General features: G+C 44.5%; 1 protein-coding gene across 11 annotated transcripts in view; it reads right to left on the reverse strand.

Annotated features, from left to right (window-relative positions):
* The window catches only part of EVA1A (eva-1 homolog A, regulator of programmed cell death), a 207,932-nt gene that overhangs the window by 102,427 nt on the left and 87,942 nt on the right, over positions 1-17,563 (reverse strand). For 9 of the 11 annotated variants that reach the window (XM_021390921.1, XM_021390927.1, XM_021390920.1 and 6 more), the window contains one exon: positions 1,529-1,672. The exons of 1 other annotated variant lie outside the window; for it this stretch is intronic. In XM_021390921.1, coding sequence (XP_021246596.1) covers positions 1,529-1,672 — 144 coding nt within the window. Of the gene's footprint in view, positions 1-1,528; positions 1,673-2,827; positions 3,369-17,563 lie in introns of those variants that run through there. One more of the 11 variants, XM_021390929.1, reaches the window with a different exon arrangement.

Below are 17,563 nucleotides of genomic sequence, written 5' to 3' on the forward strand. Positions count from 1 at the left end.
CACCCACTAAAAATCAAACCATGGCATATTGTGCTCTCATGCATGACTCATTTCCCGATGCAGTTAGGCTCTGACTAGGAAAGCTGAAGTCATACTAAGAGATCACTAATGCCTTCTATAGTAGACTTAGGGACCAGAACTACAGTGCCTGAAGGAGGCTGCATAGGGCTCTGAAGGAGGTATCTTCTTGGGAATAAATCATGGGGCCCTGTTTGGTTTGTTCCTGATTTTGAATTATGGAGCTCACATCCCCATGAGAATGAGATTCTCTCCAATCTCTTTATGAAAAAAAATGATATAACAATGTCAACTCCCCAGCAAGAAAATTTGGAAGGCTTTGCATAGATAATATTTCTATTTCTTGCTAAATCCTTTCAAACAAAAACAAAGAAGTGACAAGGAAAGAAAAGTTTAACATTCCCGCTGCTTCTGCCAAATGAAACAACAGCCAGGCAGGCATTCAGAGCTTCATGCTTCTGATTCTCTCTCTGTTTTTGAACATGCTACGCATCAGCCATGGTATAGCATCCATACAAATTCTTTAGCACCTCCATATCAAAAATCATATATCAGATTTGGCATGCTGCTATTGCACATAGGGATCCATCCAAAGATGTGCTGTTGTCTGAAGACACAGCCAGCACCTCCTGTACTACATCAGATGGCTCATCTACTCAGCAGATTCAAAATAGCGCCAAAATTTCTCTTTTCAGTGAATGTAGAAAGAAACAGAGAGAGGCAGAGCTGATCCTAGCAACAACTATACAAACAAAACTGTCAAGCAAATATTTTCATATCTATCAGCTACAAATGATCAAAATTTCTTCACTGGAAAAATCAGACCTGAAGTTGTTTTCATACTGCACCGTTCAGAGAGGAACAATTGTTCCCTTTTGCAACACAGGATGATTAGTCAGATAGGAGCACAGTGTCTACTCAGCACTGTGACTTTGATCCCAACTGAAGACGTATTTTTTTCAAACAACAGTATTTTCTTAGGAAAATATTGCTATTTTCATCCGGAAGTTTTTTCAAGTAATGCCCTGGATATAGATTAGTGATTGCCTTATTGTTTGGTAAAAAATGAAATACAGAACAAAATAAAAAGGATCCTGCTGTTAACCACAACTTTGCTGCAGGGAAATGAAACAGCAGGATTCTAACATTCAGGATATAAGCATCTGATGGATCATAGAATCATTAAGGCTGGAAAAGACCACTAAGGTCATCTAGTCCAACCATCAAATGGGCTGACAGATTTTGCTGCCTTGAAGAGGCAGTGTTGAATGGGTTAACAAAATGTCATTTCCATGTTTTCTGCTTTTTTCTGTCAACCCAATAAGCAGAAAAAGAGACTGAATTAAACCTCTCAGGATATCCACAGGCTTTCCCTCCTAACCAAATGAAAATAACAATGAGCCAAGTGGAAGCTCAACAACTTTTTATGTACATTTATAACTCTTCTCATTCTTCACATACTGCTGCTCATCAAACTCATACCCCAGTAAGAGCTTTTTTTCTGACTCACCACAGGTATAGATGACATTGAGATGTTTTTGGATGCCAGGATAACAAGGATCTCCAAATTCATAGGTGCTGGCATATATACTACAACTTCTTTTCCCGTGGCAGCGCTTGATCATGAGTTGGAGAGCAGTATCTGACTTGCACTCTATAAGGGAAAAAGGACAGGGCATGGAAAAAAAGATAGATCTCAGGAGTCTCCTTCCAGTGCATTTATCCAGAAACACTACAAGCTTCCTCGTAAATTAAGAGACTGTCATAGGAAACGAACATACATGCATTACAGTTAAAAATACACATGTGGAACCCATGAAGATTTATTTAGCTGTCTCATAGCGCAACTGAGCACAGCAACATGCATAGTTATTAACACGTTTACACCTTATGACTAAAAGGAAGATGGACTTTGTGATCTTGTTCAGGGAAGAGTAAAGTTTTTTTTCCAGATTTTGCTTGTTTCGTTTTGAGGGGAAGAGTGAGTATGGGTAGGTTTGTGAGGTTTTTTAGCCTATGCTATGTGCAAGAGAGCTATCTCAAGTCTGCAGTTTCCACACCGCTTCGGCAGACAGACATGGTCAGTGTCCCTGTCTATTCTTAGCAGATGCTGTATTTCTAAGCCTAAGAAGGGCTACTATGAGTTCAAATAATTACAGTTTTATCGTCCACCATCTAGGCAGAAATATTCTATTAATTGTGTTTGTTTCATGCAAGTATAAATATTTGTCAAATCAGGACTTGAGAATATGCCAAGCTCCAAAAGTAAGTACTTACCAGATTGTTTGCTACTGTTTTCGCATGTAAGGCAGAGAGAACAAGCTCTCCAAATTTTCAGTGCTAGACTGACAGTTTGCATTCACTGTCCAACCATAGCCAATGACAATGGGAATCAACGAGATGGTATTTCTTCAACATTAAGAAGTTAAAGCAATTAAAAATATACAGAGAAAAGAATACAAACCCCTTTGGTCCCTAGTCAGGAAGCAAGGAAAGGGAAAATGGACCCTAAAAGGTACTGAATGATAGAAAAAGAGTGATGGTTTAACACAAATAGGCAACTAAATACCACCATGTTGCTCTCTCACTCTCCTTCTTCAACAGAACAAGTGGAGAAAATATGATGAAAAAAGGATCATGGGTTGAGATAAGGACAATGAGATATTAAACCAGTTACTGTTACAGACAAAACAGATAAAATGAAATGTAAGGAAGATTAATATAATTTGTTAGCTATTGCTAACAAACGAGAGCAGTAAGAATTGAAAGCAAACTACTAACACCTCTGTCCCCACCCAACCTCCTTTACCTCCTCCTCCTGAGCGGAGCAGAGGAATGGCGAGTTGGGGCTGAGATTAGTCCAAAACACTTAGTCTCTGCCTGTCCTCCATGATCACTGTCTGCTCCTGTTCCACGTGGGTCCCTCCCACAGGGACACCGTCCTTCCCCTCCTCATCCCACCCGGGCATCCCACAGCTGCAGCTCTCCAAGCAGTGCCCCAGCACGGCTCCGTACCACAGGGCCCACCCTTCAGGCACTGCTCCAGCACTGTCCCCACGGGCGGCAGCTCCCCCAGCCCTCCTGCTGCACCGCGGCCTCCTCTCCACGGGCTCAGCTGCGGCCCGGCCTGCTCCTGTGGGGCTCCGTGGGCTGCGGCCTTCTCCAGCCCACATCCACTGCTGCACCGCGGGCTCCTCCACGGCTGCGCCTGGAGATCTGCTCCGTGTGCTGCCCATGGGCTGCAGGGGGACAGCCCGCTCCGCCGTGGGCACCTCCTGGGCCGCAGGGAGCTTCAGCTCTGCGCCTGGAGCACCTCCTGCCCTCCTGCTGCACTGACCTTGGCGGCTGCAGGGCTGCTTCTCTCCCCTTTCTCCTTCTTCCTCTCCACGTGTTATTGTGCAGCAGCTTTTCCCTCTCCTCAGTCTGCTCTCCCAGAGCACACCCAGCGTTGCTCACGGCTCAGCTCTGGCCACTGGCAGTCCCTTGGGAGCAGCTGGAGCTGGCTGTGATCTGACATAGGGCAGTGTGGGGTTCTGCTCACAGAGGGCACCCTTGCAACCTGCTGCACCACCCCACAACAAAATCCTTACCACATAAGCCCAGTGCAGCAGCCCAACAACAAAATCATGACAGACACAGGAAAATCACAGAAAACTAAGCCCATAAGGCAACGTATCCTTTCTTTTCTCAAATCAAAGGCAACATTTTATTTCACATGATGTGAATGACAAAAGAACAGGGCCCATGCAAGCATTTTCATACTAAAGCACTCAAACTTCCTTTAGGGGATTTTTGATTTAACAAATGCCAGAGGTTCCAATGGAAAAATCTGGCATTTGTCTTTTTGTCAAATGTCCAGTTAGAGAAACTCATCAAATCTGTTCACTAGGCAGGATTTCACCAAGTTGAATGTTATCATGATTTTGCCAACTGGCATTATGCCAGACAGTGCAGAGGACCAGTGTGAGATATAACGAGGGCTGTTTCCAACTGTCAGTTTGCAGAAGGCTTCCTTGGATATTCCGAGGAGAAGTGCAGGGGTACATGTTCGAGGATTTCACCACAGGAACACAATGTCAGCCAGTCACAGCAACGGGCTCTTCCTCATTGTATTCAGAATAGTACATGAGCATAATCCTGTTGCCGCCTTTTCCAGGTAGTAGCTGTATTTTATTTCCCCCAGGAGAAGACAGTCTTGCCTATGCTACCCACCAAAAACAAAATGCCATACTGCCAACAGACAGCTGTGGGACCCTGCTCTAGCCTCTTCCCTAATCCCACCAACCAATGTAAATGTAGCCCAAGTTGTAATGGCCAAGCAAAGAGTCATGTAGCTCCATCTGACAGAGCAGGTCCTAACACTGCTATTCCTGTTTGTATTTTAACAGTGCTAAGGACCAGCCTATGCTGTTTGGCTAGCGTGTTTGCTGCTAAATGAAAATTTCCTTGGCCCATCCCCAGGCCCTGAGGCCAACTGTGTTGGAACAACCAACATTAATACTATTAAATCCTCTTACCTTCCAAAATAGAGTGGTGAAACACGATGGGAATCAACCCTGTCCCATATACAACTTTAAACCAATTTCTGGACTGCCTAGGTGAGGGTTAGTTAGGCCAAGACAACTAATCATGGCAACAACTATACTATAATTTAACAGTACAAAGGATCTATTTCCAATATCTGTGTCCAGGCCATGGCACTGCTAGTTTGCCAGCATTCAGGTAGACCTAGATATCCAACTTCTTAGGGCACAAACCTAAGCCCTCCATATTCACTTAACCATCAGTAGTGTACTGCTTGACTCTCCAATCACCAGGCTGCTCCAGCTCAATCTTTGCTAGACAAAATGAGTAGAAAGCAGAAGAGACTCTGCATGCTCCAATTACACATGTGGATAAAATCCCTTAGCACAGGAAGTAAAGAACCAAGATTTAAAAAACCTGTTTTATATGGAATTTTTAGAGACTTTAATATTGAAAATATTGAAAACACTGAATATTCAAATAATACTGGAAAGTCACTTGTTTGGACTGTAGCACATAAACCATATAATAACCTCACTGGATGCAGTATCTGGAGCTTATCCAGTACAGCCTCCTGCTCAGGAGAGGGCCAGCTTTGAAGTTACATCAGGTTACTCAGGGTTTTGCCCAGGCAAGCTTTGAAAATATCCACAGATGAATATTCCCCAACCTCCTTGGGCTATGGCATTCTCCAGCTTAAGAATTTTTCCCCTGTATCTAATCCGATTTCCATTCCTGCAGCTTGCGTTAATTGCTTTTGTGATTATTTTTGTTGGGTTAGTTTATTTGTTTGTTTTGCATTCCCAAGAAGCCTTCTGTGCAGCCACCTGTTAGGCATCAGAAAAACAACAACAACATCCCTACTTAAGCTTCCTCTTCACAAGAACGAGCAAACACAGGTCTTTCAGCATCTCCCCAGATGCTGTGTGTTTCAGTCCCTGACTACCTTGGTGGCCCTTTGCTGGATTTGCTGCAGTTTTTCAACGTCTCTCTATCTGAGGAGCCCAGAACTAAGCATTCATTTTGCCTGTGGTAGGGACTGAGACATTCTCTTTGAATCAGTCATATTCTTCCAGTCCAAATAAATAAATAAATAGACTCTATGGCACAATGGCAAAGTATTCACTTTGGTCACAATGGCAAGTTTTCCCTGATTTTTCCTGCACCCAACTTCTAAGCACAAATGCTCTGTGTACTTCCAGAACTGCCAGGGCAAGTAGCCCACAGTACTTTCAGGGAGGATTACACCTATACTGAAATTAGCTAGGTCTCGTCTCTCATATTTTGAGCTGTTAACTTGTTGATCCTCCACATAACACATTGAACTGAAAAATGCAGCAGCATGGTCGAAATGGGATCATCTCCCTCGTACACTTCCAAGAATTTGTAATGAAGAGGTCATTCCGTTGGAAGCCAAAATGTCATATCTAGCATCTTTATTCCCCCACTAACAAGCACTGAAGATGTCAAAAATATACCCGAGAGACAGATGAGTGATAGGTGAGGCTGTGGCACCCTCATAAATCACAGTCACCATCATGCCACCTAGAAGTGACAACATGGTCTTTAGTTTTAACTCCATCTCTTAGGAGTATAAAAATACCCAAATCACTCATGTTCCTTTTTATGCTGTACACGCTGGTAATTTAACTTCCAAGAGAAAACAATCCATAAAGGAGCTGGACTGAAGTGAGAATTTTTGTATATACAAATATAAAAAAGTATATTTGTATTTTTTCATGAGGTGATTCCAGGTATTAAGTCTTCCCCTCCAGTTGCCTCAGAGAAGCAATAAAATAGAGGTTCTCTTCTCCATAAATGATGTAGCTAGCATCTCAAAAAGATGCAGAGGAGGCAAGCCCAGCAATGTGGTAGAGTTGGGCTATGGCCCCGTACAGCCGGCCAAACTCCCATTTTCTGTTTTTCAGAAGAGGAAAACCGGATTTGGCACTCTTATTTGCAGCAGATGCCACACTTATTCAGGACAACATCTCATTTCTTTGGTGGGTTGCCTGTTTTCTAAGTGCAAACAGTGCATGTTATATTAAACACCATACTAACATCAGTGACCAACAAATGATCTCATGTGTCAGATACATGGGGAAGGACGCTCACAAATGCCAACACCATAACTAAGTCTAATGGAAGTACTGCTAAGTAGAGCCAGGTGCCTGCCAGGAACCTTTTAAAGCCCACAAAGCTCAAATCCCACAGCAGAGCAATAAAAACATTATGTCCTCACAGATGATAGAGAACACACTTACCAAGGCTGGGATAGAGTCACCCTTTGCTTTCATTAGTCTTGGATAGCTCCAGTACACTGACTAAGAATAAATATAATTCCTGGCTACAGTGAAACTTCCAATGCAAAAGTGTTTGAAGATATAAGCTGTGCTTTTGAAATAGGGTATTTCAAACTAAAATTTAGATCTGGGGGACAGTGGGATCATCTCACTTTATCACCTTTACTCCTGAACCTGCTTTCCAAATGCTGTACTTCACTCCAGCCTTACTAATGCTGCATGTCTACATGGATTCACTCCACAAAAGCATAGAATCATAGAATCCTTAGAGTTGGAAGGGACCTTTAAAGGTCAGCTAGTCCAGCTCCCCTGCAATGAACACCACAGCTAGATCAGGTTGCCCAGGGCCTTATCCAGCCTCACCTTGAAAGTCCCCAGGGATGGGGCATCAACCACGTCACCTCTGGGCAACCTGTTCCAGTCCCTCACCACCCTCACTGTAAAAGATTTTTTCCTTATGTCTAACCTAAACCTACCCTCTTTGAGCTTGAAGCCATTTCCCCTTGTTCTATTACAACAGATCCTGATAAAGAGTCAGTCCCTTTTTTTCCTGTAGCTCTCCTTTAGATACTGACAGGCTGCTATAAGGTCACCTCAGAGCCTTCTTTTCTCCAGGCTGAACTCTCTCACAGGAGAGGTGTTCCATCTCTTGGATCATTTTTGTGGCCTCCTCTGGACGCGCTCCAACAGCTCCATGTCTCTCCTGTACTGAGGACTCCCCATCTGGACGCCGTGCTCCAGGTGAGGCCTCACAGCACAGAGTAGAGGGGCAGATCCCCTCCCTCACCCTGCTGGTCACACTGCTTTTGATACAGCCCAGGATACGGTTGGCTTTCTGGTCTGTGAGGGTATATTGCTGACTTATGTCCAGCTTGCCCCAAGGTCTTTTTTGGCAGGGCTGCACTCAATCCTTTCATCCCCCAGCTTGTTTTGGTAATGGGGGTTGCCTCGACCCAGGTGCAAGACCCTGCACTTGGATTTGTTGAACCTCATGAGGTTCACCTGGGCCCACTGCTCAAGCCTGTCTAGGTCCCTCTGGATGGCATCCCGTCCCCCTGGTGTGTCGACCACACCCCACAGCTCGGTGTCATCAGCAAACTTGCTTAGGATGCACTTCACGCCACTGTTGATGTCACTGATGAATATTAAAGAGTATCACCCCCAGCAGCAACCCCTGGGGACACCACTTATCAACAATCTCCATCCAGACACGGAGCCATTGACCACCGCTCTCTGGACTCGATCCTGCAGCCAGTTCTTTGTCCATCAAACAGTCCACCCATCAAATCCATCTCTTTCCAATTTGGAGAGAAGGATATTGTGGGGTACCGTGTCAAAGGCCTTACTGAAGTCCAGATAGATGACATCATTGGCTCTTCCCTTATCCATTTATGCAGTGGCAGCATCATAGAAGGCCACCAGGTTGGTCAAACGGGATTTGCCCTTGGTGAAACCATGCTGGTTCTCCTGTATCAGCTCCCTACCTTCCATGTGTCTTAGCATCACTTCCAGGAGGATCTGTTCCACGATCTTCCCTGGCACAGAGGTGAGACTGACAGGTTGGTAGTTCCCACGGTCACCTTTTTTACCCTTTTTAAAAATGGGTATGATGTTTCCTTTTTTTCCAGTCACCAGGGACTTCACCTGATTGCCACAGCTTTTCAAATACCATAGGGAGTGGCTTAGCAACCACATCAGCCAATTCCCTTAGGACTCTGAGGTGCATCTCATTAGGACCCACAGAATTCTGGATGTTCAGGTTCCTTAGGTAGTCATAAACCTGATCTTCACTTACAGTGGGAGGGACGTTGCTTCCCTGATCCCCTCCTACCAAACTAAACATTTGAGGGCTGTGTGGAGACCAGTTACCAGGGAAGATGGAGGCAAAAAAGTTAAGTACCTCAGCCTTCTCCTTGTCTGTTGTTACCAGCCTGCCTGTGTCACTCACATGGGGGGGTATGCCCTCCTGGACTTTCCCTTTCTGGTTCAGGTACCTGAAGAAGCTTTTCTCATTCTCCTTGGCATCCCTAGCCAAGTTCAGTTCAAGCTGGGCCTTGGCTCTCCTGATGCCATCCCTACACAGTGTGTAGGTGTTCAAGGCCAGGTTGGATGGGGCCCTGGGCAGCCTGGTCTAGTATTAGATGTGGAGATTCGCAGCCCTGCCTGTGGCAGGGGGGTTGGAGCTTGATGATCCTTGAGGTCCCTTCCAACCCAAGCCATTCTATGAGGGTAAAATCCAAATCATGTGACACCAAAACCATGCTGGAGAATTTTACCAGCTGTAGCTTGCAGACAGCATCAGCTTTAATACTGGAATCAATCTTGGTGACATAATGTCCAAATCATCATGCTCACCACAATGAATGGGTTTTAGTCAGTTTAAGGCTGTTTCCCAGCATGACTACTTTTTATTACTTCTTCCTGGTGAAAAAAAAGAAATTGGAGACAATGCCTATTAATCACATCCACTACTTTGGTTACTCACTGTTACTTGTTTTTCTCCATGAAAATCTGAAAGCCAAGCCAAGGCATAGGTTACTACTTTTGATGGCAAAACCTATTTGGGTTCAAAAGAATGCTTCCAGTCAGTTTAATTTTTGCATTACAGTAACTCTTAGCTGTAGTGGAGGTCAAGGTCTTTTCCAAGGCAGCAGTCATCACAGACGGACCCACAGATGTGGAATCTTGCTTTGAGGTGGGTGACTAATCACAATATGAAGTTGGGCATGTGCCAAATGCCCAAGAACATCCTGGACATCTACGCATTTGTTAACCTTAGGATTAGACTCACCTGCCACGTCCTGCCCTTGCAGGCTCTTTCACACGAGGCAGGCTTTCCAGAGCAAGCAAGACCTCATACACCTGAATGCATTAACGAGTTAGCATGCTGTAAGGCTGTCAGGTAGTGCTTTTTTGACAGGCTGCCCATGGGGCTAGCAAGGCAGCAGGACACGGAGAACAAGTCCAGTTACTCTTCTGTCAGAATATAGAGAAAGTCAATTCTTTCTATTCTTCACAGACCTCAGGATCTTAGGAGTGTTGGCTGACAGGACATTTTTACTCTTTCAGTGCATTACTTTTTCATCTGAGCATCAGATCTGTTTTCTACCAATAATCTCGATGCCCCCCATTGCATATTAGTCCTGCACACTCTTATTTCACATAAGAATAATGTGGGCACTTGAGAAGAAGGAAAATAGAGCTTGAGAAGAAACCTCCACCCACTTGTCAAGAGAAAGCACTCTCTGAATCTGTGAATCTAGGACAAATATTGGAGCACTCATTCTACTTTTTCAACAAAGTAAAAGATCTTGAAGTATCAGAAGGACCAAATGACTGGCTGTAATTGAAGGCCTCAGAAACAGAATCATTGCCTAAAATACTATTTCCATTAGTGCAAGGGAGGAATGTAACGAGGAACTAAAACACAACTGGTATTACCTGATCAAGTGACAAATTCTGTGACACTCTTTGGCTCAGTGATACTTTGGCCACAATGGGAGCAGACCTACACCTGGTATTAAAACATTCAGTGGAACCCTCTGTCTTCATTATCTTTTGATGAGAAGGTGAAAGGAATGAGCTAAGGCAAACATTCCTTTGAGGGAAAACATTCAGAAGCAAGTGACAGCTCTAGGAGGAAATGCCTCTAAAGCAAAGGACAGGATTTTTCTCAGAAACATGCAGTAAGATTTCTTGCTAAAAAATAAAACAGGAAAATTCACATGCTGAGAGCTGTGAAGCAGGGAGAACAGAATGAAAGATGGAAGATGTGGGAGTCAAATGACTAAGGAGCGAAATTTGATTCCTGCAGTGAAACCTCACAGAGGTCTGAATCAACACTGTGGTTATCTACTAATCTGCCAAAAGAGAAAACAAAACTTCAGTGGAAGGGAAAGAAGGATGTAAGTAGGAGTAAATTAACTCCAGTCTTGCAGGTGAGGCAGTTGCTTAAACTCCTTAATGATTTACTAAGGAGCAACTCAGAACTGCCTCATTCTGCATAAGAATCTCTGCAGTAAGCAGCCAGGAAGGAAGTTCCACTTCCACTCTTGGACAGTTTCTCATTTATTTTAAAGATGCTCCATTAGCTATGGTTGATACAAAGTTCATTACCTTCATAAAGTAACAACTACTGGCAGTAACAAAACCTCTGCTTCAGCTGCCAACCGAGCTATCCGAGCATCCAGGAAAGAATGTCTTCATGGAGTACTGATGAGCCAGCCTGCACCATGCACAATATATCAAATCCCAGCGTTTTCAAGTTGGCCCATGCCCATTACATTTGATGTTCACTTTAAAAATCAGTTCAGAAGAGAGTCAATAAAGACGGGCTTTGTTCCCTTCCCTCTACAGTGAGCAGCATGAAGTGAGGTGAAGAAGCGAGATATGTTTAGAACCACAAGGAGCGTGGAAGGCCAGAGGGAGAAAACCAACTGATGTGGAGACCAGTAAAAACAAAGGACGGCCCTTAAAGAAGTAAAGTAGATGACTAAAGAGGAAGACTTAAGAAGTGAAGATCCAAAACAACCAGGAGACTGTTGTTTTGAAAGCCAGAACGGTAAGATTGAGAAAACCTGGTCAGTCAGTCTGCTCCAAACAGAATAAAACTCCCTTCAAGTAGGAAATAACAGAGATTAACTTATTAGAAGAGATGGTTAAAAGATTTTTTTTTTACCTGTAAGCAAGGGCTAGAGTTTTTGCTTCATAAGGCACTCAAAGGGTGTCTGCAGACAGGATTGCTGGGGAAGTATCCGTAGACAGAGACACGGAATTGCAGGGGTTGGCAGGGACCGCAAGGGATCATCGAGTCCAACCCCCCTCCCTACAATGGGTTGCACAGGTAGGCATCCAGACGAGTCTTAAATATCTCCATAGAAGGAGATTCCACAACCCCTCCAGGCAACCTGTTCCAGTGCTCCCTCACTCTTACCATAAAGAAATTCTTCTGCATGTTTGTATGGAACTTCCTATGTTCAAGTTCTAGGCCATTACTCCTTGTCCTATCGCTATGCACCACCAAGAAGAGCCTCATCCATTTGCTTCCCACCTCCCTTCAGATATTTAATTAATTAATCAGATCCCCTCTCAGTCTCCTTTTTTCCAGGTTGAACAGACCCATGCTAACCAGCCTTTCCTCACAGGGAAGATACTCCAGGACCTTATCATCTTTGTGGCCCTCCGCTGGACTCCTCCTAGGAGATTCCTGTATTTTTTTAACTGGGGAGCCCAGAACTGGACACAGTAGTCTAATCGTGGCCTCTCTGGGGCAGAGTAGAGGGGGAGGATCACCTCCCTCTCCCTGCTGGCCATGCTCTTTTTAACGCACTCCAAGATAACCATGGGCCTTCTTGGCCACAAGGGCACACTGCTGGCTCATGGCCAGCCTGCTGTCCACAAGAATACCCAGGTTCATCTCTGCAATGCTCCTCTCCAGCAGGTCATCCCCCAACCTGTACTGATGCATGCAGTTATTCCTCTCCATGTGCAAGACTCTACACTTGCTCTTGTTAAACCTCATCAGGATCCTCCCCCAACCCTCAGCCCTCATGTATTAGCACTGGTTTCCCAGGTCCAGCTCCCCCCTTGTGGTACAAGCATCATCTGATGTGTTGCAAAACAAGTCAGAGAGATGTTCCAGCATCTGTACACCAGTGCATAGAGCATAGGGAACGAGCAGGAGGAGTTGCAGGTGTGTGCATGCCTACATGGCTATGATGTTATTGGCATCACTGAGGTGTGGTGGGAAGACTCTTGTGACTGGAATGTAGGAATGGATGGGTATAAACTCTTTACTAAAGATAGGCAGGGGACAAAGGGAGAGGCTTTTGCCCTCTATATCAGTGACCACCTGGAGTCCATGGAGCTCCACCTGGGAATAGATGAGGAGCTGACAGAGAGCGTATGGGTTAGGGTTAAAGGGAAGGCAAGGGAAAGAGACATCATAGTGGGAGTCTGCCACAGGCCACCCAATCAGGAAGACTGAGTGGATGAAGCCCTCTATAAAAAGATAGGAGCAGCTTCACATTCACAAAACATGGTCCTCATGGGGGACTTCAACCACCCCAATATCTGTTGGAAGGACAACACAGCAGTACACCAGAAATCAAAGAGGTTCCTGGAATGTGTTGATAATAACTTCCTCTTCCAAGTAGTACAGGAACCCACAAGAAAAGGTGCTATGCTTGACCTTGCCCTCACCAACGAGGAGGGGCTGGGGAGTAATGTGAAGCTCAGTGGAAGCCTTGGCTGTAGTGATCATGAAATGGTGGAGTTCAAAATCCTCAGGGTGTCAAAGAGAGTGTGCAGCAAGCTTGCTACTCTGGACTTCAGGAGAGTAGACTTTGAACTCTTCAGGGAACTGCTTGGCAGGGTGACATGGGAGAAAGCCCTAGAGGGAAGAGTGGCCCAAGAAAGCTGGTCATTATTCAAGGACCACCTCCTCCAAGCCCAGAAGCAGTGCATCCTGAGAAAAAGGAAGGCAGGCAAGAATACCAGGAGGCCTCTGTGTATCAACAAAGAACTCCTGGACTTATTTAAGCTCAGAAAGAAAGTCTATAGGGAGTGGAAGCAGAAACAGGTTACCTGGGAGGACTACAAAGAAGTTGTCCAAGCAGCCAGGGATCAGGTTAAGAAAGCTAAAACCCAGACAGAATTAAATCTAGACAGGGACATCAAGGGGAACAGGAAGAAATTCCACAGGTATATCAGTGATAAAAAGAAGGTCAGGGAGGATGTGGGCCCTCTCCGGAAGGAAACTGGAGACCTGGTTCATGAGGAATATGGAGAAGGCTGAAGTGCTCAATGACTTCTTTGCCTCGGTCTTCACCATCAAGGGCTCCAGCCACACCGCCCAAGTTGCAGAAAGCAAAGGTAAGAACTTGGAGAAAGTAGATCTGCCTGCTGTAAGTGAAGATCAGGTTCAAAACCATCTAAAGAATCTGAAAGTGCACAAGTCCATGGGACCTGATGAGAACAATCCCCAGGTTCTGAGGGAACTGGCGGATGAAGTTGCCAAGCTGCTATCCATCATATTTGGAAGGTCATGGCAGTCTGGCGAAGTTCGCACTGATGGGAAAAGAGGAAACATAGCCCCCATTTTCAAGAAAGGAAAAAAAAGAAAATCCGGAGAACTACAGGCCAGTCAGTCTCACCTCTGTGCCTGGCAAGATCATGGAGCAGATCCTCCCGAAGGCCATACTAAGGCACATGGAAAATAAAGACGAGGTGATTGGTGGTAACCAGCACGGTTTCAGCAAGGGCAAGTCATGCCTGACAAACTTGGTGGCCTTTCATGATGGAGTTACTGCATCCGTAAATAAAGGAAGAGCAACTTATGTCATCTACCTGGACTTGTTCAAAGTGTTTGACACTGTCCTGCATGACATCCTGATTGCCAAATTAGAGAATAATGGATTTGATGGATGGACCACTCGCTCGATAAGGAATTGGCAGAATGGTCACACTCTAGAGTTACGGTCAACAGCTCAGTGTCCAAGTGGAGACCGGTGATGAGTGGTGTTCCTCAGAGATTAGTGCTGGGACCGGTGCTATTTAACATCTTTGCTGGTGACATGGACAGTAAGATTGAGTGCACCCTCAGCAATTTTGCAGATGACGCCAAACTGAGTGGTGCAGTTGACATGCTAGAGGGAAGGGATGCTATCCAGAGGGAGCTGGACGGGCTTGAGAGGTGGACCCATGCCAACCTCATGAAGTTCAACAAGGCCAAGTGCAAGGCCCTGCACTAGGGTTGGGGCAATCCCAAGCACAGATGCCGGTTGGGCAGAGAATGGCTTGAGAGCAGCCCTGAGGAGAAGGATTTGGGAGTGTCAGCTGATGAAAGATTCAATATGAGCCTGCAATGTGCTCTTGCAGCCCAGAAGGCCAAACTGTATCCTGGGCTGCATCAAGAGGAGTGTGACTAGCAGGGCAAGGGAGATGATTCTGCCCCTCTACTATGCTCTCATGGGACCCCACCTGGAGTCCAGTTCTGGAGCCCCCAACACAAGAAGGACATGGAGCTGTTGGAGCAGGTCCAGAGGAGGGCACAAAGATGGTCAGAGGGCTGGAGCACCTCCGCTGTGAGGACAGGCTGAGAGAGCTGGGACTCTTCAGCCTGGAGAAGAGAAGGGTCTGAGGAGACCTTATAGGAGCCTTCCAGTACCTGAAAGGGGCCTACAGGAAAGCTGGGGAGGGACTTCTTATAAGGGCAAGTAGTGACAGGAGGAGAGGAAAGAGTTTTAAACTGAAAGAGGGTAGATCTAGACTAGATATTAGGAAGAAATTCTTTACTGTGAGGGTGGTGAGACACTGGAACAGGTTGCCCAGAGAGGTTGCAGATGCCCCCTCCCTGGGAGCGTTCAGCACCAGGCTGCACAAGGCTGTGAGCAACCTGGGCTAGAGGGAGGTGTCCCTGCCTAGATCAGGGGGGTTGTAATTAGATGATCTTAAAGGTCCCTTCCAACCCAAACCATTCTATGATTTTATCTAATGGACTACACTGAGGCCAAGAGAGTTTATCTCCCCCACAACAGCATCAATCCCAACCTGCTGCTTCCTTTACTGGGAGCTTTTGTATGTCTGAAGGACATTCTATTTTGTTTTTCTTCCTGCAGCGCCTAGTACTTCGGTTGAATGCTGAGCTGGGTTTCTGATGTAGGTTGCCATCATCATTATTACAAATAGCAGCAGGACTGGTGCAGCTGGATATAATATCTACGTCTTCCACGATGTCACTGAAAACAACTGGCAAAGGAGATCTACATCCAAACATTAGAAGGATGTGATATCAAGATCAGTTTTACAATAAAATGTGCATTTTAATGAACAAGAGAGAAAAATTAGCCCTCACGCTCTTCATTAAGCTTTGGAAAATTCAGCAGTAGGCCAGAAATGAGAAAATATTCTTAAGAAAAACCCACTTTAATTACATCTACAGACTGCAGCTAAAGGATTCACTACAAGACTTAGTTACAGATGGCTATAGTTACAATTAGAAGCATTTGGTTTATTAATGTGATCTCAAAACTTCTTATCACCTGTGTATCTAGAACCAGAACTCATATAAAACATACGAGGCTCCAGTTTTGCAGAGACCGACTCAGTGTGCGAAGCTGAGCAAATGAATAACATTTTGCAGGTCTGGGAGCTAACGTGAGAATCTGAGGACACCAATGAGCTTGGCTCCAAGAAGTCTCAGAGAACAAAGAAGTTTGGACCTGGCAATGACGGTAAAATTTTATTATTTAATTCGCAGCAGAAAACAGTTGATTGTGGGCCATACGTCATTCAAGTTACAAAGCAAAGAAGCTAACAACTTTTGCTTCAGGCTGGTGCATTAAATGCACTGCTCTGTGAAGTCCCTGAGTCTATCTGTCCCTTCTATTCATCACAGCCCAACAACAGCATTTTCTTCAAGATGAGCACACTTCAAGAAGTGTCTACATCTACACAGAAGCAAGACCTCAATCTCGGAAGCAGTGGGACCAGACCACCAATTTTAAAAGGCTACCCAGCTGACACAATCTGCAAGTCACTTCTTGGCCTTCCTAAAATAAAGCACCGCATGCTTGCAGCCTCACGGGTTTCACATTACCTTTGTTTCTCAGGCTCAAGATTCACCATTGTGGTAATTTTATCATAATCTTGACTGGCAACTGAATTATTTTAAGAGGAGCTTCATCAGCTCTGAACACGTTACACTGGTTTTCATTCAGAGTGACTCCTTGGAAACATATTGAAATGTTATAGATTTATATCTCCTAAGTTCTTCCCATCTATTTTTAGGAGTATATTCTGAATTTGCTTTTAGCCAATACTAAGGCAACAGGCATCCTTTATAAGGCTGGTTACTACCTAAGTTTATCATTCTGAAGGTGTTAGAAATACCCACTTTATTTCCTCAAGTATCACGCGAATATCAACACAAAGCCTGCTAGTGCTGTTTAAATTAAAACTTTCAGAATTTTTATTTACAACCACTGCATGGGGTTATATACTCCACTATAATTTTCCTTTAAAAATCACGCTGAACTTTGGCTTTGAGGAAGATCTTGCCCAGAAGCCAATTTGAATGGAGTTTCTCATTTTTTTAATAGCACTTCTGTGCTTACAAAAAACAACTCCATGTAAATCATTTTTATGACTATGCAATCCAACAATGGTTTGAGTTTTTTAGAAACAGTTGTAAAGTGATTTTAATTACCTCCTGGCGTTTTGAAACAAAAAGTGAAACATGCAAACAACCTAAAAATTGAAAAATAACTTTCTGAAAGCAGCCTTTGTCTCACTTTAACCTAGCGTTCTAAATAGGATTTTCATTTCAGTTTAGATTTAATAAGGTATTATATGTGAATTAAACTGCAACTGGTATTTATTTAGCCTTAAAACCTTGTGGGTTTTATTACATACAAACAGATTGGCCTCTAAAAATTTGTTCTTAATCAATAGCTATACACATAATACAGCAGATTCTGCTCTGAATGTAAAATACATGCCGGGAATCACGCCTACAGGAAGGAGCATTCTGGAAGCCTGGTGTGCACCTTAAAGAAGAAAATCACAGTCCAAATCCATCGCACTTGCTGCTCATCCCACAAAGTCAATGTCTGAGCCATTTTAAAGGCTGCCATATTCACAACGAAAGCCCAAAACACAAGAGCATTTCAGCCCCAACCACTCAGATCTACTCAAGGATAACCATGTTACATGGCACT

The sequence above is a fragment of the Numida meleagris genome, chromosome 3 (genome assembly GCF_002078875.1).
Source record: "Numida meleagris isolate 19003 breed g44 Domestic line chromosome 3, NumMel1.0, whole genome shotgun sequence".
NCBI classification, from domain to species: domain Eukaryota; kingdom Metazoa; phylum Chordata; class Aves; order Galliformes; family Numididae; genus Numida; species Numida meleagris.